The following is a 20846-nucleotide window of genomic DNA, read 5'->3' as shown; positions in this document are numbered from 1 at the left end:
TCCAAGGAGCACTTGGCACACAGAGAGGTCTCAGGGGGAGGAGGGATAGACAGAGATCCTGATCTTTCTGCCTCCGTTCGTGACTACAGGCATCAGATAGCATAGGCCCTGTGGCTTCTGAACTTCTCAGGGGGTAATTGTATGACTAACACTTTCTAGGACTCCTGGGTTGGAGTTCTTCCTTTGGATGAGCCTTGGAAGCCGAGCCCCCATGAGAAATAGAATGGTAAGGGTGCTAGCCAAAGTGCCCCCTGCTTTGCCCACCCCCTGTTGCATGCTTTAAGAGCCCACCAGGAGCAACCCAGGCTTCCAGAAGGGACAGGCTTCAGGCACATTCAGACACAGGTGCTTGGGTTCTCCATAATGGAAATCGTGCATCTATTAAGTCTTTTCTCTCCTGCTTTTCTATATGTTTTAAAAAATTTTTTTAACGTTTATTTATTTTTCAGACAGAGAGAGACAGAGCATGAACGGGGGAGGGGCAGAGAGAGAGGGAGACACAGAATCGGAAGCAGGCTCCAGGCTCTGAGCCATCAGCCCAGAGCCCGACGCGGGGCTCGAACTCACGGGCCGCGAGATCGTGACCTGAGCTGAAGTCGGACGCTTAACCGACTGAGCCACCCAGGCGCCCCCTCTCTATTTTTTTAATGTTTATTGATTTTTGAGAGAGAGAGAAAGAGAGAGAGACAGAGTGTGAGCAAGGGAGGGGCAGAGAGAAGGAGACAGAGAATCCCAAACGGGCTCCTCACTGTCAGCGCAGAGCCCGATGCGGGGCTTGAGCTCACAAACTGCGAGATCATGACCTGAGCCGACATCAGGAGTCCGACGCTCAACCGACTGAGCCACCCAGGCTCCTCTCTTCTGCTTTTCTAAAGGGAAAGAAAAATCATGTCCCAACCATTTTGCTCCCTCTGAGTGAAGCAAATCCCAGACATGTCATGAAAGGGAGCCCAGGCCGCCTGGTCCCTTAGAAGAGCCATTTTCCTGGAGGCCCTGGAAAGATCCCAGAGCTCATCTGGCCAGGCCTCCCCTTTCTCCTGCAGATCTCTGAAGCAGCTCAGCCGGCCACCTCCTCCCTTTTGGTTCAGCATGCTGGCCTGGCAGTTGACATTCGAGCTGATTCATGTCTAAGTGAGCAGTTTCTCCGGACAGCTGTCTCCTCTCTCTGCAGCATGAGGAAGCCACGTTCCAGAGCAGTGGGCTTGGGCAAAGGAGCCTTTTCATCATCTGTGGCAAAAGAAGGCTGTTGTGTTCAACGCGCCTGGCCTGTGTGCCCTTCCTGTCCCCTGGTCCCCATCCTGTTCTGTCCCGTGCTTCCACGACCTTGGAGACCACTTTATTCAGAGTGCTGTTTTACTTTCTGTTGCTTTTCTCCCCATCCTTACCCTAGGGTGCCAATCCTCACCCGTAAACCTCCTAAATTTCCTTATCCACTGGCAAAGTAGACAGGCTGGGAACCAACCCCTATTGTCAAGTGAACTGGGGGAGAATGTAATGTGGCTGATGAAACTATAAATCAGTTAGAGTAATCCAGTCTGCTCAGTAATCTGTACTTAAACAGGCTAAACACCCTGAATTTCATAATGTACTTATTAAAGATCCATTTAACTATGGAGTTCTAATTACACCTTTAGAAAACTCTGTCAGCTCCTTGCCACTCTGGGTTTCTCCAAGGCACTCCTAATTTCTTGTAATTATTTTAATGTAATTTCAGAATAATTTTTATTCATTTTCAAACAGATGTGATTATGACACCGCTTTTTGGTCCTGGTGGTGCATGTATTTTCAGTGGTGTATGATGGCCTGTTGGGGTCTGCAGATCCCAGGATGGGACCGTTGCCGAGCGAGACTTCCATTTTGGCTACCGTGTGTGTGGAGGGAGAAACTAACAGATAATTCTGGGCAAGCCACTCAGATGGAGGTTCCAGAGGCCAAGACAGAAAGTCAGAACTCTCTACTGTCAAGTTGCGGGAAGCCACCGAAAACTTCTGGGAGAAGCAGGCTTCTGGAAGAGTCCTCTCGCGATAGTGTAAAATACAGGTCGGGGCGCCTGGGTGGCTCCGTCAGTGAAGCATCTGACTTTGGCTCAGGTCATGATCTTGTGGTTCGTGAGTTCGAGCCCCGTGTCGGGCTCGCTGTGGTTCAGCACAGAGCCCACTTCGGATCCTCTGTCCCCCTCTCTCTCTCTCTGCCCCTTCCTCACTTGCGTTCTCTCTCTCAAAAATGAACATTTTTTTTTTAATTAAAAAAATAAATAGTTTTGAAAGCTGGAGACCGGGGTTGGGAATGGAGGTTTGGAGTCTTGCAAAATCTGGACGAGCAACACTCATTAGAGACGAAGGAAAGAAACAAGGAAACAAGGTGTTGGATGTGAAAGAGAAAGTGATCTTGTGAAAATCAGATCACCGGACTGTCTTGACTTTGCTTCTCTCCTGCCCTTAGTGTGTAATTTCCACATTTGGAAATTAGCCAGCTTGCACCCTTCCCATTATATTTCTCATGGGGGCTTGGCTTCCAAGGCTGATCTCCCTATAGCGACTCAGCTCCTGAGCATGGTTGAAGAAGCACCCACCCAAGCAGCAGATACCATTTAAAGAGAATGATTTCCGGGGCGCCCGGGTGGCTCAGTCAGTGAAGCGTCCGACTTTGGCTCAGCTCATGATCTCGTGGTCCGTGAGTTCGAGCCCCGCGTCGGGCTCTGTGCTGGCAGCCCGGAGCCTGGAGCCTGCTTCGGATTCTGTGTCTCCCTCTGTCCCTGCCCCTCCCCCACTCATGCTCTATCTCTCTCTTTCAAAAATAAACATTAAAAAAAAAAAAAAAAAGGAGCTGCCGTGCATGTAACCACGGAGTCAGAGGTTTAAGGGCCGTCACTTTGCAACACGTCCACATTGTTGCTGCCCTCAACACCAAACCTGCACCTTCCCTGTGTTCCCTGTTTCCGTCAGCGAAGGGGGTCACTCTACTGGCGTGAGTCTGGCCATTAGGAATGATCTACCTCCTGTCCCTCGGGCCCTCCCACTATGTCCTGTTGGTTTCGCTCCCCGACATCTCCCAGATACATCTACTTCCCTTCAGTCTTGCTGTCAGGAGCCTTTGCCAACCTGTCCTCCCTGTCACCAAGCGCACCGCCTGGCACGTGGTGGAGATGCCCTATATATTTCTTGCGTAAGTGAGTCTCTTGAGTTAAAACCGTCTCAGGCAGACTACCAGGCCGTGAGACAGAGCTTCGGAGGAAGCCTGTGTTGCCAAAGCCTGCGTGATTTTTCCGAAGATGGTGATAGAGGCCCAACAGAGTGGTTTTGGATCAGTCCCATGGCTCTAGATGTAGCCTGACTTTCTAGAACAGTGAGTGTCTCTCACCCTCCTGATTTTGCCAAGGGGAGTATTATTATTTTTTTTTTTTCTAATTCTTTCTGTCTTAGAAAGTCAAACCTGGGTATATGTCCCTCACTGGGGCATGCAGATTCTCACATAAGTTGGAAAAGAGTTGTGTCTTCACAAGTGATGAAGGAGGTCAAGGTGATGGTAACCTCTAAGGAAGGTGTCTACTGGGCGTTATGAGTTTGAAGGTCGTCGTGTCCTCACATGTGAAGTTACTGGGATTAAGCCAGGTGTCCCCTCAAGTCAGTCTCCGATCCCGATTTCTAAGAATCCTTATTATTATTATTATTATTATTATTATTATTATTATTATTATTAAAGCAAAACACCAGGAACAAAAAACCCTAGAGGAGCTAGAGCAGTTGTCAAGTCTGCTGAAGGGTGAGTGATTCTACAATCCGTCCATCCAAGGTGGAGACGCTCACTCGACAGATTCCAGTGCTGCTTTGGTTCTGGGCAAAGCAGGAAGGAGAGTCATGGCGGTGGAGACACTGGCGTTGAAACAGACAGCTGGTCAATGCTTTCTCTCCCTCCTCTGGTCTCAGCAGACAGTGTTACAGCGATGGCATCTGCCCAGTCTTATGTGAGATCTTGCTGGACCAGACGTTCCACAGGCTGTCACTTGACTCTTTCTAATGCCCTCCTCCTGCCTCGTTGGGGAATCTTGATGTGTCAAGGGGGTTTGTTCCCGCCACTCATTGACCTCTTCCTCTGGTGTGAGTTGAGGTTGGGTAAATTTGGGGGTGCCCCAGATCCTCAGGGTTCTGGCGGACCGTCTCCAGCCTTTAGAACCTGTCAGTGTGACTTCCAACCCACGAGGCAGAAAAGAGAAACGGAGCCTCAGTCATGTGGTTTCTGTTATCTGTAACCATGGAAAACGCTGGCCATCTGTGAGGATCCCATTTTAACACTTTTTCCCCCCCCTCTCTCTCTATTTCCATCTCTTTCTCGGGGAAAACAGCGGAGGAAGTGGAGAGGCTGGCGGCCATGCGTTCTGACTCCCTCGTGCCAGGTACCCACACCCCACCCATCCGGAGGAGGAGTAAGTTTGCCAACCTGGGGAGGATTTTCAAGCCTTGGAAGTGGAGGAAGAAGAAAAGTGAAAAGTTCAAACACACATCTGCAGGTAAGATTATTTTTTTTTCCTTCGTTTCGCATTGGGAGTTTGTTGACTTCAACTCTGTATGTTAATTAGTAGAATTTAATTATTGTGAGCTGTCTGAACCAAAGGAAGGAAAATCAAGCCCTAGAATTGCTCCTGTGTTTAATAATTCTGCAGGGCGATTGGAAATGGCTTTTGGATCCCTGTGTGTTTTCTTGCGTCTCAGGTTTTTGGTTGTTGTGTTTCTAATCGGCCACTTGTGTTGGATCTATAAATATGGGCTTAGAACTCCACCTTTTCTGTAGTAGAATGCTTTCTTTCCACCCCTGAGAATCTGTTTCTCATTGTTCACCCTTATTTTTACCGCTCCTGTAAAAATCAGCACACAGCAGAAAATAAGTTATGTATGGTCTTTGGCACGTGAGAGTAGGTGATGCCATGGTGGAAAAATCTTGAGTGAATGATTATTGGACATGGCAGGAAAACACAGGAGAATGGAGACAGAGATCACGGTAATGGCAGAGACAGCTTAATGGACAGCAAAGGGATCGGAGGAAAGTCAGCACCGCTGAGGAGTACAGAGCAGAGACTCCGGGGTCAGACTGTGTGGGTTCAAGCCCCAGCTCTGATACTTGGTAGTTACGTGACCTTGCCCAGTTTATTCAACTCTGTACCTCAGTTGTCCCATCTGTAAAAGAGGGGTAAGAATAGTACTTTACGTGACTTAAAATTATGAGTTTATGTGGCATGCTGTGTGCATATATTTTAAATGAGTAGGAGTGTGCAGAGGGAAGTGTATACGGGAAGAGGTCTGATTTCACCCTGTCGGATTTGAAAGAAGATGATGGAACAGCTATGCAGATGCTTTTTTTGTTCGTTTTGTTCTGATCTTGCTCATTGAATGCCCGGGTCATTCCAGGCCTACACTCCAGGGCTTTATTTCCTCCTTCCTCTTCATCCTCAGAAACTCATCCTATCCTCTCCCCTCCTCAGGATCATCACCTCCCCTCCTCCTTTTCCTCACCCCCAGGACTAACCCTCAAGTAGGAGATGGGGTGATTGTTGTCCCTGAGCTGGAGTCCACAGATCTGGGAATTGTAACGCTAATTGCTTTGGGGAACCCGAAAGAGAATAGCGAACACAGGGAAGTTGCAAAAAGTCTTGAAATCTTTTTGTCTTTTAAAATGTTTGTCTCTATTTGAGGGAGAGTGAGCCTGAGCAGGGGAGGGGCGGGGAGGGAGAGGCCAGAGGATCCAGAGCGGGCTCTGCACTGACAGCAGGGAGCCCGACGCGGGGCTCGAACTCACAGACCACGAGACCATGACCTGAGCCACAGTCGGACGCCTGACCACCTGAACCACCCAGGCGCCCCCATAAGTCTTGACATCTTCAGCAGTTCTCGTGGACATCTCAAGTTCGTGTTTTCTGACTCTTCCTTCGATGGAAGCCCTAATGCCCCTGTTGCTAGAATAAGTTAATTCTTGAGATTAGAGCGAACCTCTGAACTCCATGAATCTGTAAAGTGTCATCCCTGGGACGGAGACCCTTCACCTGACTGTGTTCTGCACCCTCGTGGTCACTGCGCAGCTGTACTAAAACCTGGAAGCCTTTCATGCATTTCTTTTTTTTTTTTTTTTTCTTTTTTTTTTTTTTTTAATTTTTTTTTTTTCAACGTTTATTTATTTTTGGGACAGAGAGAGACACAGCATGAACAGGGGAGGGGCAGAGAGAGAGGGAGACACAGAATCGGAAACAGGCTCCAGGCTCTCATCAGCCCAGAGCCCGACGCGGGGCTCGAACTCACGGACCGCGAGATCGTGACCTGGCTGAAGTCGGACGCTTAACCGACTGCGCCACCCAGGCGCCCCTCATGCATTTCTAACCGCTACTGAGAGACTGACGGGCAAGCAGAAACCTCAGTGGGTGACTCCCCCGTGGCTACCCAGCGGGGGTGAGACTAGATCATGGCCTCCAAGAGGAGAAATCTTAAATATATCCTTTAGGCACAGTGAGGTGTAAGACACTTGAACAAGAAAGAAAAAGGGAGCGTTCTGTAAGCACTGGAAAGAATAACCATTTCCACGAGATTCCTTATGACGGTCTTCCTGACTTTGCTGTGGAAAATGGCTTATAATAAAACAAACACGCAATTAACGAATGGCCATTCGTCAGCACGAATCCCCTAATGAGGGCGTTGGTAGATGCCTTTCCTCCCGGCAAATCAAGAGCTCTGTTTTGTCCGTTTGGCAAGACCTTAAGGTAAAGCTTGAATGCTTCGTGCATGCAAAGATCAGGCGTGCTGACTTCTTCGGGATGTTGGAAAACTAGTCCTTTGACAGATGCAAAAACAGTGACATCACATTACTCACGGATCATGAAAAGGTTGAGCACTTTATTCATTTAGGGGAGGAAAAAACAAACAAACACATGACGGGCAGAGTTGCAGTTTGAATCGTTCTTATCATTAACTATTCTTAGCAAGTTCTTATCATCCCTCTGGCCTAACTGATTAACTTGGCAATTGAATGCGATATTTGTATGTAGTGTTTTTTGTTTTTTGTTTTTTGTTTTTTTTTCTTTAAGAGACATTCAGCTCCTAAAGTAGAAAAGGTAGAGGGATGTACTGTGGAATATCTTTATATCCAAATAGATGGATGGGTACATGGAATGAGTGAAACTATTCCAGTTAAAAAAAAAAAGTCGATGGTTTACACTTCAGTATACTTTGTACTTAACTGGATCAGGAAATATTATTACTCATTTTTGGAAAGGAGACACTTGTGCCAATTCTTGGCCCAGAGGAGGAAAAAAAATGGCAGCATAAGGGCTCATAAGATGATAAATTGTATGTATATTCAAGTAGGAGTTGAAAGTGCACACTTCTCTACGTGTTGATAAGAGTCAAACGTTATGTATGCAAGAGGGTCGGTTGATGATGGGATTGTTAATGGTCGGCCAGTTTTAGCTGGTGTGCATAGATTTGTATGTGTGCAGACATATTGTTCTTTCACGTATCAGATAATGTCCACAGTTTCAACTACAGAGAAGTCCGTATGTTACATCCATTTTATGCATTTGTATTTCAAATTGCGCTCTTAAAAAATATATGAAAAGGACATTAACGTAGCGCATACTTGGCCTATTTTTATTTCCACAGTAAAGTGCCCATATAATTTGCCATAATTAGCTGTCCTGTGGTTTTCCTGGGTCTCAGGTTAGTGTCTGTGCATAGCACATCTTCAGAGACATGCCCAGAAATCTTCCTTTGTAAGTTGTATAACAGGAAGGAAACTACATTGGGAAATTGTGATGTCAACGTTTTCCTCAATTTTGGCATCAACAATTGCATGGATTTTTTTTTGAAGTGTGTTTATTTTGAGAGAGAGAGAGAGAGAGCAGGGGAGGGGCAGAGAGAGAGGGAGCGTGAGAATCCCCAGCCGGCTCCGCGCTGTCAGCTCGGAGCCCGACATGGGGGCTGGAACTCATGAACCATGAGATCATGACCTGAGCCGAAACCAAGAGTCGGACGTTTAACCCACTGAGCCCCCCGGGCGCCCCCACGATTGCCTGAATCTTTCGAAGATCTCCACATCTCGCGCCGCTCATACAGCCTTCCTATTCCAGGCGGAAGGCCAGTGTCCTGACAAGGCCTGCAGCACCACGACCCCGACCTGCGCTCTGGGTGGGGGTGAAAGCACTGGAACATCACCATGCCATGACATAGGGAGACAACAGTAACGGACAGACCGTAAAATAAGGGTCCCCCCGGAGGTGAACTTTACAGGCTTTGCAGCCTGTCCTCAGAGGCCGTGCCCAGGGCCTGCCAGGCAGTTAGCCTGGCACACCCAGCTTCTTCCGTGGAGTCAGCAGTGCTGGCCACGGCTGCTCTGGGAACAAAGACAAGTGATAGCCCCCCTGAAGTAGAACAGACCAGCGCCTCCCCAAAATAGTCCACTGCAACCGTCTTCTCCAAGTTCCTTGAAAATGAGGACTGTATTTATAGAGAAATAGAACTGGCAGGGATAAACTATGAAGATGCCACCGAATTATGCTTTTATTTCCTCTTGACAGAAAATCACAAGCTGCAGGGGGTTGGCCCTGAAAATCTACAACGTGCCAAAATTCCCTTTGTGCTTCTAAGCTTTTCTTCGTACCTAGGGCCTTGAGCAACGTGATATTTTTAAAAATTAAAAAAAAAAAAAATTTACAGAATGTTACTGAATACCTACGCATACTGCAACTGTACCTGCTCTGGGGATATGACGGTGAGCAAAACCAGACCTTGTCCGTGACCTTGTGGCACGCACGGTGTAGTGGGGGAGGCAGGCGATCAAAACATAAGGATACAGGGGCGCCTGGGTGGCGCAGTCGGTTAAGCGTCCGACTTCAGCCAGGTCACGATCTCGCGGTCCGGGAGTTCGAGCCCCGCGTCAGGCTCTGGGCTGATGGCTCAGAGCCTGGAGCCTGTTTCCGATTCTGTGTCTCCCTCTCTCTCTGCCCCTCCCCCGTTCATGCTCTGTCTCTCTGTGTCCCAAAAATAAAATAAAACGTTGAAAAAAAAAAAATTTAAAAAAAAAAAAAAAAACAAAAAAAAAAACATAAGGATACAGGTAGGATGGCAGTTGTGGTTAAGGGCAGTGAAGGAGAGGTACTCATTTGGGAGAAGGAGAGGGAAGTTTGGCTCAGTCTGAGGGCTCAAAGAAACTGTCCTGAGGAAGAGAAATTTGAGCTGAAATCCGGGGGAGGAGCAAGAATTTAGAAAATGAGCCCTCCAGGGGCACCTGGGTGCCTCAGTCGGTTAAGCATCTGATTTCGGCTCAGGTCATGATCTCATGCTTCATGAGTTTGAGCCCCGCATCGTGCTCTTGTGCTGAGAGCTCAGAGCCTGGAGTCTGCTTCAGATTCTGTGTCTGCCCCTCTCCGCCCCTTCCCCTCTCACACTCTGACTCCCTCTCTCTCAAAAATAAACAAACATTTAAAAAAAATTTTTTTAAAAAGGAAATTGAGCACTCCAGGCAGCAAAACAGCCTGTGCAAAGGCCCTGTGGGAGAAGAAATAGAGTTAGACTGGCTGGGAAAGCAAGAAAGACCAGTGGCTAGGGAATTAGAGAGCTAGGAGTGTGATATCCGCTGAGGCTGGAGAGGTCACCAAAGAGTGGACTGTCACTGGGCCTTCATCCTGCACAGCAAATTAGACAAGGGTATGAGTGGCTCCAGGAAGACCAATTAGGCCACGTGCAGATGATAGTAACCTGGACTAATATTTGCTAGTAGAAGTAGATGAATTTGGGTGTTATAAGGGACAAGTGGCAGGACTTAATGACAAGTTGGATTTAGGAGGGAGACAGAGAGAAAGGTCATGTGTGATACTCTAGTGTTGGGTTAGGGGGTATGGTGGTAGCCTTTCCTGAGATGAGTATTTTGGAAGAGTGGCAGGTTTGAAGGAGTGGGGGAGGGTGTGTGCGTCGGGTGGGGGTGGGGGGAGATGGAATTCTGATTGCAGGTTAGATTTGAGTTGGTTTTGTGATGTCTAAAGTTGGGAGTTGATTAGATGGAATGCAATGAAGACGTCTGCACTGGGTCCGTAAATCTGGGGTCTTTGCACATCCGTGTTAATTAGAGTGATGCCCATGTAGGAAATGGTCTAAGGAACTAGTATAGAATAGAAAGAATGGAAAGAAAACACGGCCAAAGATAGTCTTAAAGACAAAGGAAGAGTATCATTACTAGTGACTGAAAGAGGAGTATGAACTTACAAAGGAGAATCGAAAGGCAGTGACTTTGACGTATTTCATTTAGCATTATACCCTCTCTCTCCATCCATGTTGTTGCACATGGCAGATCTCTCTTTTTTTTATGTTATTTTATCATAAACATTTTTAAATGTTAATTTTATTTTATTTTTTTGAGAGAGAGAGAGAGTACAAGGGAGGAGCAGAGAGAGGGAGACAGAATCCGAAGCAGGCTCCAGGCTCTGAGCTGTCAGCACAGGACCTAACGCGGGGCTTGAACTCACAAATCGCGAGATCATGACCTGAGCCGAAGTCAGACGCTCAACTGACGGAGCCACCCAGGCGCCCCAGATCTCCTTCTTTTTATGGCTGAGTAATGGTCCGTTGTATATGTATACCCCGTCGTCTTTATCCGTCCCATCTATCCATGGACAGTTTGGCTGCTTCCATATCTTGGCTGTTGTACACAACAGTGCGATAAACTTGTGGATGCACGTATCTTTTCAAATTAGTGATTTCGTTTTCCTTGGGTAGATATTCAGTAGTGGATTACTGGATCATAGGGCATTTCTGTTTTTGTTTTTTTTTTTTTAGGTTTTATGTTTAATCTCTATACCCAATGTGGGGCTCGAACTCACAACCGTGAGATCAAGAGTCGCATGCTCTACTGACCGAGCCAGGCAGGTGGCCCAGTATTTCTATTTTTAAGTTTTTGCAGAACCTCCGTACCGTTTTCCACAGTGGCTGTACCAGTGTACGTCCCCCACATCAGAGCACAAGGGTTTTTTTTTTTTTTTTTTTTTTTTTTTTGCTTCGGTTGTTTGCTTAGTCACTTTGGCAGGTGTAAGGTGATAATCTCATTGTAGTTTTAATTTGCATTTCCCTGGGGTGATTGGTGATGTTGAGTATCTCTTCTTGTGTCTTTTGGCCATCTCCATGGGTTTTTTGGGAAAAATGTCTCTTCGGGTCCTCTGCCCCTTTTTTAATTGGTGGTTGTCAAAGGGTGAGGTGGGGCTGGGTGAAATAGATAAAGGGGATCAGGTGCTTATCTTGATGAGCGCCCCGAAATGTAACATGACGTTGTACACCTGAACGTAACCTAGCACCGTATGGTTGCACTTAGATTTAAAAAAAAGAGAAGGCGGTGGCTAGAGAGGTAGGAGGAAAAACAGAAGAATGTGGTGTGACAGGAGCCAGGAGTGGAAAATGTTTCAAGGAGGGTGTGATGAGCCACGTTCAGTGCCGTGAGGGGGCTGGGGTGGTGTGGAAGAACATTGTCTGGTGTGGGTGATTCTGATCAGCTGGAGCTCATCATTGATAACTTAGCAAAAGCTGTCTGGGTGGATTATTTGGGGAGAGATGTCAGGTTAGTGTGGAGTGAGAAATTCATAGAAAACGGGGGAAGATGGGAGTGAGCTTTCGGAGGAGTCTGGCTGTGAAGTAGGAAGAAGACATAGTACAGGAGAGATGCTGGAAGAAACGTACACGTGTCTACAGGGGCTTGTGTGTGTGCTTGGATTGCGAGGGGCTGTCTGTGTGTGCCTTCTGATTGGTTGTCATCGTACAGGGAAAGTGACATAAGGGTGAGAAGCGGGCGTGAGGGATCCGGTAGAGAGGACGAGGAGGAAGATAGACGAGACGAGGCGGGTGGGTGAGGTGCTGAGAAGCTAGGGGCAGAGGGGGGATACAAGGCACAGATTGCAGGGCTCGAATCAGCAAAGGCATGGAAACTCCCGCGTGAAATAACCAGGCCACCAGAGGGTCTGGCTGCACAGGGCCGGAGTCCGGCTTGGCCCCGTCTGGCGGCTGCTCTTTTCCAGATAATAAGTCTGCTCATTTCTTCATGGGGAGGGGAGGACAGGGACGTGCAGAGTCAGGCCAATTTCAGATTAGGACTCTACGTGGCACCAGTGACTGCTTCAGTGGCTTTGGCTGTCCAAGTACAGCTCTGGATGACGTAGACAGTTGGGTCCATCAAGCGCTGGCATTTTGCCAGGTGGATGGAGAAGGGGGGCGGGGAGCAGAGGCGATTCGGGCGTCTGTATTCGTTTCCCAGGGCTGCAGTAACAAATCACTACACGCTTGTGGCTTAGAACTACAGCAACGTGTTGTCTCACAGTTCTGAAGGTCCAGAGTCCAAAATCAAGGTGTTAGCAAGGCTGGTTCCTCCTGGAAGCTGGGGGCGGGGCGGTGGGAGTGGTGGTGTAAATGTTCCATGCCTTTCTCCTAGCTCCTGGTGGCTGCTGGGCTGCCCTCAGCCAGCTGTCCCTTGGCTTGTAGCTCCATCACTCCAGACCCTGCCTCTGTCTGCACATGGCCTTTCCCCCGTGTCTCTTTGTGTCGCCGGGGCCCCCTCTCCTTTCTCTTAGAAAAACATCAGACATTGGATCCTCTATCCAGGATCATCTTGAATCATCCAGGGACCTCTAACTCCATGATATCTGCAAAGACCTTATTTCTAAATGAGGTCACACACATGGGCACGGTGTTAGGGCTTAAACACGTCTTTTGTGTGGATACAGTTTAACCCACTACAGTATTGACTCTGGATTGGATGAAAAAGCAAAGGCCCAGTGAATTGAGCCCAGTGAGAAAAGTGCATAGACTTTAGGTTCCAAGGGAGTCGAATTTGAAAACAATCCGTGGGACCGGTTGCCAGAAGCGAGCTAGAATGGCGGGAGCCTCTGGGTACACAGCTGTGTCTTGAATTGGGGATGTTCAAAGTAGACCTAAAACACAGACTAAAACCACGGAACTGGTGGCTGAGGTGGAGGAATAAGTCAGGAAATTGTTTAAAATGTGGTAAACGATCCGATCCACTAATAGACACACACATCTTATTTGCCAAATTTTGTGCCGATTTAACTTGCCGTCTTTAATGGTGAAACAAAAGGAAGGGCGCCTGGGTGGCTTAGTCGGTCAACTGACCAACGCTCGATTTTGGCTCAGGTCACGATCTCATGGTTCGTGGGTTCGAGCCCTGTGTTGGGCTCCATGCTGGGCAAGGAGTCTGCTTGAGATTCTCTCTCTCCCTCACCCTCACCCCCTCCCCTGTTTGTGTATGTACACCCTTTCTCTCTCTCTCTCTCTCTCTCTCTCTCTCTCTCTCTCTCTCTCTGTCTCAAATAATAAATCAACTTAAAAAAAATAAATGTGGGGCGCCTGGGTGGCTCAGTCGGTTGGGTGGCCAACTTCGGCTCAGGTCATTATCTCATGGTTCATGAGTTTGAGCCCCACGTCGGGCTCTGTGCTGAAAGCTCGGAGCCTGGAGCCTGCTTCGGAATCTGTGACTCCCCCTCTCTCTGTCCCCAGCTCATGCTCTGTCTCTGTCTCTCAAAAAAATAAATAAACAAAATTAAAAAAAGAAAATTTAAAAATAAATAAATAAATGGAACTTTTCTCTTTGGTTTTAGCATTCAACTAATTACTGACCTAACATTTTCTTAGAAAGATTCTCTATTTTCTTTTTCCAAAGTGAGATGTTTCAGTCCATCACACCTTTAAAGGACCACAATCCGATTCATAGAGAATCAGAGGTTGCTTTTTAATCGTTCACTGCACCTTTGGGCACGTCTACCTCCTTAGTGTTGGGCTAAGGCCACAACTTGGCAATAGGGGTAATTGATGACCTGGTCCCCTGTCACATGACCGGGGACCCGTGAATCCTGACAGCAGTCTGTTGGTGTGAGCCCCACTAACTGCTAGCAGTAGTGAAGGGCCAGGCCTGAATACACTGGAAACTCCCCTCATGTTCGTGACGGGGTCCAGGAATAGCCCACACGCTTTTGCCCAGCGTTTTCCGTACAACACGATACTAGGGTCATGGTGTCCTTGGGCGGGACACTTGCAGGCAGTCTCGTGAGCACGGAGCTCCTCTCACTGAGCCCATCTGCCCTTCTGTGGTAGGTTCTCCTCACTCCAGAGCTCCCAGCCCAACAAGAGCCAGCCCTGAAGCCTGGCTTGTTAGCCCACTACTTCATCTGGTTGCTGGCTGCCCTTTCCCTCAGGGCCGGACTCCGCTTCCTTTATTTCTTGCACCAATTCACCGGAGTCATTGATGACATTAGGAATCACTAGTCTCCAGGAATCCCTTCCTGGCAAGCCCATATCTCTGGAAGTGTTGCTCTTTGAATAACACTCCTTGGGTAATGAAGATCGTCTAAACTGGAATTGGATTCCGCCTTTGGACTTGGTGTGACGGGCTTCTGAGCTCTTCAGAAGGAGCCTGTCGCGGAGATCCGGGGTGGTTGGTTGGCAGGTGAACCCCACGCTGCCAGTTCCTGTCCACTAGGGATTCCTAGCGTGTCCTGTGATAAGGGCAGTGCATATGCTTCTTGGAGGAGAGAGAGAGACCCTACGGTTTTCATGGAGGCTCACGTTGACATCCTTTTGTAGCATAGGATTAAAGAGCACTGTTAGCAAATGGAATCACTGCCTCTATATCCAGCATGAGACCAGCTGTGCCCACTGTGAGGGCCCTGGGGACCATCGCTGGCACAGCTCTGGAGCGGGAAGTTCGTATTCGTTCCACTCAGGCCAGAGGGGTGAAATCGGTATATTGCAAACATTGATGCTGTCGAACAGACACATGTGCCCTTGCGAGAGAGATGGCATAGGCCTTCGTACCCTAACGTCAGTGGTCCCGTGGAGTCCCCGTTTCAAACTAACAAGGTAACGCTATCTACTTGGTCAGAGCTTAGGTTTTTAAACGTCTGTGAGCCGTGGAGGGTTCAGTAAGGATAGCAGCTTGGCAGGTTGCATTGATTTATGTGCCAGGCACCGCCATTATCCCCCCAAATACCACAACAAGTAGATATCTGACCCCTGCCTCCCAAAGGTTGTGATCTTGAGGGAAAAATAGATAATAAAACCAGCAATTACACTCAAGTGTCTGTGATATTAGAGGAGACACACGGGGGCTCCAGGAACTCACATTAGACAGGGGTGCCTGGGTGGCTCAGTCAGTTAAGTGTCCGACTTCAACTCATGTCGTGATCTTGTGGTTCATGAGTTCGAGCCCGGCGTTGGGCTCTGTGCTGACAGCTCAGATTCTGGAGCCTGCTTCGGATTCTGTGTCTCCCTCTCTCTCTGTCTCTCTCAAAAATAAACATAAAAAAAAACCCTCAAATTAGACAAACCCAGCTGAGTTACAAGTTACCAGGACAGGTGCCCCAGTGAAATGGTTGTTTAACCAAAGCCTGAGGCAATGAACGTGAGGAAGTCTTCTCTCCTGGTGGAAAGAAAAGTATAGGAGCGTCTGGAGAAGAGAGGAGGAGAGATTGCCAATCCACAGCTTAAAAGAGAGGCTTGGGTTTGAGAAGGATTGCTGAGGGGGAGAAGCAGAGAGTAGTGAAAAATGAGGAGAAAGAAGGATCTGCAAGGATCTGCTCGTGAAGGGCCTCACGGGGTCTCTTACAGAGTCTGGACTTGACCTCAGTGCCCCATCCTACTGAAGCCGTTGGGAGGACTTGCCTTTTAGCAAGATCATTCTTCGAGCCTGGGCAAAGTTTGGAGTGCGACCAAATGTTGTCGTCAGCTTCATAATATAACTGCTTGTACGTATTTGTGGAATGAGAGGAGACTGTGGTACGCTTAAGGAGACCCCTCCTTGCTCTCATGGAATCAAGTGGGATTTTGAGCATTCCTGTTGATGTGGGAAGGATGCTGTTGGTGGGAAGAAGCAGGTGGTTGGTTGTAAGGCCGGGGAAAGATGAAGACAGTCCCAGACTAGGATGGGGGCATTAGGCACCAAAGACAGCGGACCGTTGCAAGAGATCTTTGGGAGACAGAACGAGCACAGGTCGGATGGGGAGGGTGAGGGAAGAGGAAAGCACCAGTCTGGCTTCTCCCCGAAAGATGGGTAGAGGCACCGCTCACTCCGTCGGGGACACTGAAGATGAGTGGGTTGGTGGGGGAATTGATTTATTTCGGGGTAGGCTGGCTTTCATGTGCTTCCAAGATGCCCAAGATAGAAGGCTACTGGACGTAGAGAACTGAGATCAGGAGACATCTGGAAGTCACGCGTGCCTGCTTACTCGTTTGAAGCCCTGGGGTGGGAACTCCAAGGTGAAGATACGAAGCGAGAAGCACAGAAGGGCTGCAGGAAGAGCGCCTGGAAGACCACCGCCCTGTACGTTATGCGCAGAGGCAGTGGAAGCTTCCGGAAGACAGGCGAGGCCCGCCGGAGAGCTAGGAAAGACACCGGGAGGAGCTGGTAGTTATCAACTGTGCAGAACAGGAAAGTGTTCAGGAAAGGAGAAGGGTCAACTCTGGCCGGTCCTGACGGGATGGCAAGGACGGAGGAGCATCCTGTGTGTTGAGTGACAACTCGTCATCGGTGTCCTGGGGAGAACGGTTTTGGGGAACCCACCTGGCTGGGATTTAGATAGCCTGTGGTTGAGGCGTGAACGAGAGAAGAGGAAGTAGACTTCTTTATTTTTTAAAGTTTGTTTTTTGAGAGAGACGGCGTGAGTGGGGGAGGGGCAGAGAGAGAGAGAGAGAGGGAGGGAGAGGGAGAGAGAGAGAATCCCAAGCAGGCTCCACGCTGTCAGTGCAGAGCCCAACGTGCCCGGGCTCGAACTCATGGACTGTGAGATCGTGACCTGAGCTGAAAGTGAGAGTCGGGTGCTTAACCGACTGAGCCACCCAGGCGCCCCAGAGGAAGCAGGCTTCTTTTAAGAGGTTTGGCCAGGAGGGAGAAGGAGAAATAGGTAGTTGTCCCCCAAATGGGAAATGAGCTGGAGGGAGGTGTTTTCTTATGATTGGTTGGACTCTAGCAAGTTGCCAAGTTTGCCTCAACATGGCTGTGGCATTCCAAGGGAAATAGAAACATCAGCACAGTGACTGTTAAGCCAAATAAATATATTTCCACACATTTTTCAGTAATGACATTACTTGTGACTAGGAAAAACAAACATGCAAATAATCGGAGTGCTATTTAGCATCTGATTTTAATAAGAAATCATCAAAGCAAGCTGTCTAGCCTTCAGCGTCTGGCTAGATCCCACATTCTCTTTGGGTGATTGGAGGCTTCAGTTTCTTTCTTTCTCTCTTTTTTTTTTAATTTTTTAAAAATGTTTATTCATTTTTGAGAGACAGAACGCAAGTGGGGGCAGGGGGGACAGAGAGAGAGGGAGACACAGAATCCAAGGCAGGCTCCAGGCTCCGAGCCATCAGCACAGAACCCGACGTGGGGCTCGAACTCACGAACTGTAAGATCATGACCTGAGCTGAAGTCGGACGCTTAACCGATTAAGCTGCCCAGCTGCCCCTGGAGGCTTCAGTTTAAGAAAGGAGCTGAGCATGGACAGGCAAAGAATATTCTTACCTGCAGATCCATCATGACCCTCAGAGGGAACACCTCGGAGTTGGAAGGCAAAATAGACTTAATGGCCCAGTTAAAAAAAAGAAAAAAGTCTCTAATAAATACAGGCTAAAAACTCTGGACATCAGCACCTTCCTAGGGCTGGGATGGTAAAGATGTCATTGTTTACTCTTCAAGTGAGCTATACCCATCACTCTTAGGTGGCAAGACTATAAAATCCTTAATGACAGAGACCCTGCCTTTTCCTCCTCTCCCGGGATTGAGCAAACACCTGACATAGTGGGTGCCTAATAAGTACATATTGAACTAAAAAGTCAGGGAGGTAGCTGCCAACTATATGAGTCCCCCTGTTTACGAGAGCTGAAAGAGGAGAGGCAAATTTTACTGAGGCTTGGAGGGGCTGAATAATTTCTAGCTAGCAATGGCACAGCTAGAATTTGAACTCAGCCTGTAGTCTCATCACCTATGTTGCATTTCGGATCCATGAGAATGGGCACTCGTGATTCATGAGTGCTTTGGAACATGGAGTTCATGTACACTTAACAGGGATGTCCTAGGACAGTTTCCTTCCCTGACACCATCTCTGTAAAGCCAAAATGTGAAGGAAGAAGGAGTTCATCAATGAAAACTGACGATGGAAGTCACGGCGTGAGTCTTTCTTGAATGCCCTTAACGGTCGCCGTTAATATCTTACACATCTTTGTGCCTCGCAGCGTCTGGTTCAATGCCATGCCCACGGCACATGCTTTCTATTTGTTGAATGGCTAAGAGAGAGTACGTTGATACGGGCCCCAGACAAATACCATTCAGAGCCATCACGTTGAGGTTTTCAGCGGAACTTGACGTCTGTATGCTCTGCAGCATCTGGGAACAGAGTATGTGTAGATGAGGCAAGCGAACGTTGGTCACACGGCTTCTGGAGCGGTTGCTAGATTTACAGCTGGACCTTTGCAGAACTGATTCTGAAAGGGCGCCAGCCATCCGGTGTTTATCAGAAGAGGTGTGCTTTGGTGCGTGGTTAGGGCGCAGACCTAGCCACCCAACCCCCAGGTTACTTCAGGCAAGTTATTTGTACTCTGTGGGCTCATTTCCCTCATCGAAAATAGGAATAACACTGGCACCTCATAAAGTTGCGAGGGTTGGAAAAGAAATTAATGTTGGAAAGCTCTTAGAATAGTACCTCGCACATAATACGTTCTAAGTAAGTTTTATCTATCGTAACTTTTTTTCTGAAAATGCATTAAAAACCAACCATCGAGGGGCGCCGGGTGGCTCAGTCGGTTAAGCGTCCGACTTCGGCTCAGGTCACGATCTCACGGTCTGTGAGTTCGAGCCCCGCGTCAGCTCTGGGCTGATGGCTCAGAGCCTGGAGCCTGCTTCCGATTCTGTGTCTCCCTCTCTCTCTGCCCCTCCCCCGTTCATGCTCTGTCTCTCTCTGTCTCAAAAATAAATAAAAAAACGTTAAAAAAAATTAAAAAAAAAAAAAACCCAACCATCGAGGGGCACCTGGGTGGCTCTTGGAGAGAGTTGGGCATCCGCCTCTTGGTTTTGGCTCAGGTCATGATCTTACGGTTGCAGGGTCTAGGCCTTGTGTTGGACTTCATGTTGACAGTGTGGAGCCTGCGTGAGATTCTCTCTGTGCCTGCCTGCCCCTCTCTCTCTCTCTCTCTGTCTCTCTCTGTCTCTCTCTGTCTCTCTCTCTCTCAAAATAAAAGCAAACAAAAACCAAACAAACAAAACCCAACAAGCATCAAAGAATAAGGAAAGACTTATTTTATAGTTTGTCTTTGGAAATGGTGTAGGTACAAAGTGACAATTCTGGTGAGCTTGTCTTAGATTTAGGTAGTTTTGTGTAGATCCTGGGTGTAGGAGCCTGCTTTTGGACACATCGTACAATTCCACAGAGCTGGATCTTGTCCCGTGTTTTCCTAAGGTACCAGTGAGTTAGCTCACTAAAGTATTTCCTCCTCTCTATGAATTTACAATTAAGCGAACAAACACAATGGCTTCTGAGGAAATACTTCATCCTGTTTGTCCTTTGCTACACCATAGGCAAAAATATGTGTGATTTATAAAAAGGCGTTCGGGCGGGGGGTGGTTGGTGGAAATAACGTGGGTGTAGTCTCCTTTTGAAAATCAGGGATCTGTGGCAAGTCAGAATGCTCAACGGTAAAGAAAGGTGTAAACAGGATGACCATATACTGTATTTTCCAAACGTGGACGTTTTTGATAGTACAATGGGATGCCATTTCTGCTCAGAAGAGGACAGACAGTAAGCATGAAACAGGCCTGTGTTGGGCAAAGAGGGGGCCTTGGTCACTCTGTCCAAGACCGCCTGGACATAAGCCATAGAGTCTGAGGCCAGTTCTGTTCTACAAACAGAAAAGAATTGCCAGTTAACTCACAAGACAAAGTGGAAGGGACCATTTGGAACCGAGACTCCTAAGACCGCAAGAAGGTGCTCTGTGGCCTGCCATTTTGGTTAAATGAATGAATGCTGGTTGAGTCCCATAGCGTCTCTGCAGAAAGGAACATCTCTGTTCCCAGCCCTCAGACCGTGTCTCTGCTTCCCCTCCCGCACTCCCGCTGATGTCTTGATCAGAAATTCAGTCCCCATGCCAGTTTCTTCCACCAACAATTCGTGCTGTCTCCTTCGGTGTATCTCTTGCTCTCCGAGGTTCTGGACTGTTCCTGTCACCTGCTTGCATGCCAGCAGGCCCCGTGCGTCTCCCCAGTTGCAGACCCCGTTCTCACTGGCCTTGGTCACCTCTCCTCATGTGCAATGCTGTCGTCTGTCTTTTCTCCTCTTCCCTAGCTCTAGTCCCCCTCTCGTTCTTTCCCTTCTCTCTTCTTCTTGGAGCACTCATTTATCCTGCCTGATGATCTGATGTCTCCTAAGTTCATTAAATTCTCAGACCTTTGCTGGCTCCATCCATAGGGTGGAATCGGACTCCAGTCGCCATGGGGCCAAGAGCAGAATGCCATTGAACTCAGAAATTCAGTTCTGTGAAGATCTCCACCCCGGGGCCAGCACTCTGCAGACCTTCCCACTGTCTCCCAAATAAGTATGTAGGCGGCAAACGCCTCCTTTCTGCCCTAACGGGCTTCCCCTCCCAAAGCACCCTGACGCTATGAGATGAATCCTCGTTCATTTTGGGGGTATCTTGGAATCAAGTCCCAATTTTACTTCCGTATCCGGTCTGATTGGACACCTGCACCTTTCTTCCTCCATTACCGCTTTAATATAGACGTCCACGTGGGCCCCCCATGTTTCCCCAGAAAAATCTGGCCTTTTCCCTTTGCCTTTG

At 48.2% G+C, this 20846-nt stretch overlaps 1 protein-coding gene across 9 annotated transcripts in view; it reads left to right on the top strand.

The window, feature by feature from the left end:
* PHACTR1 (phosphatase and actin regulator 1) overlaps positions 1-20846 on the top strand; it is a 566563-nt gene that overhangs the window by 347526 nt on the left and 198191 nt on the right. For all 9 annotated transcript variants that reach the window (XM_045497381.1, XM_045497379.1, XM_045497377.1 and 6 more), the window contains one exon: positions 4343-4507. In XM_045497381.1, the coding sequence (XP_045353337.1) occupies positions 4343-4507 (165 nt within the window). The remainder of the gene's footprint in view (positions 1-4342; positions 4508-20846) is intronic.

Source organism: Leopardus geoffroyi, chromosome B2 (assembly GCF_018350155.1).
Source record: "Leopardus geoffroyi isolate Oge1 chromosome B2, O.geoffroyi_Oge1_pat1.0, whole genome shotgun sequence".
Lineage (NCBI taxonomy): Eukaryota > Metazoa > Chordata > Mammalia > Carnivora > Felidae > Leopardus > Leopardus geoffroyi.
This window is presented reverse-complemented; position numbering and strand designations above follow the sequence as displayed.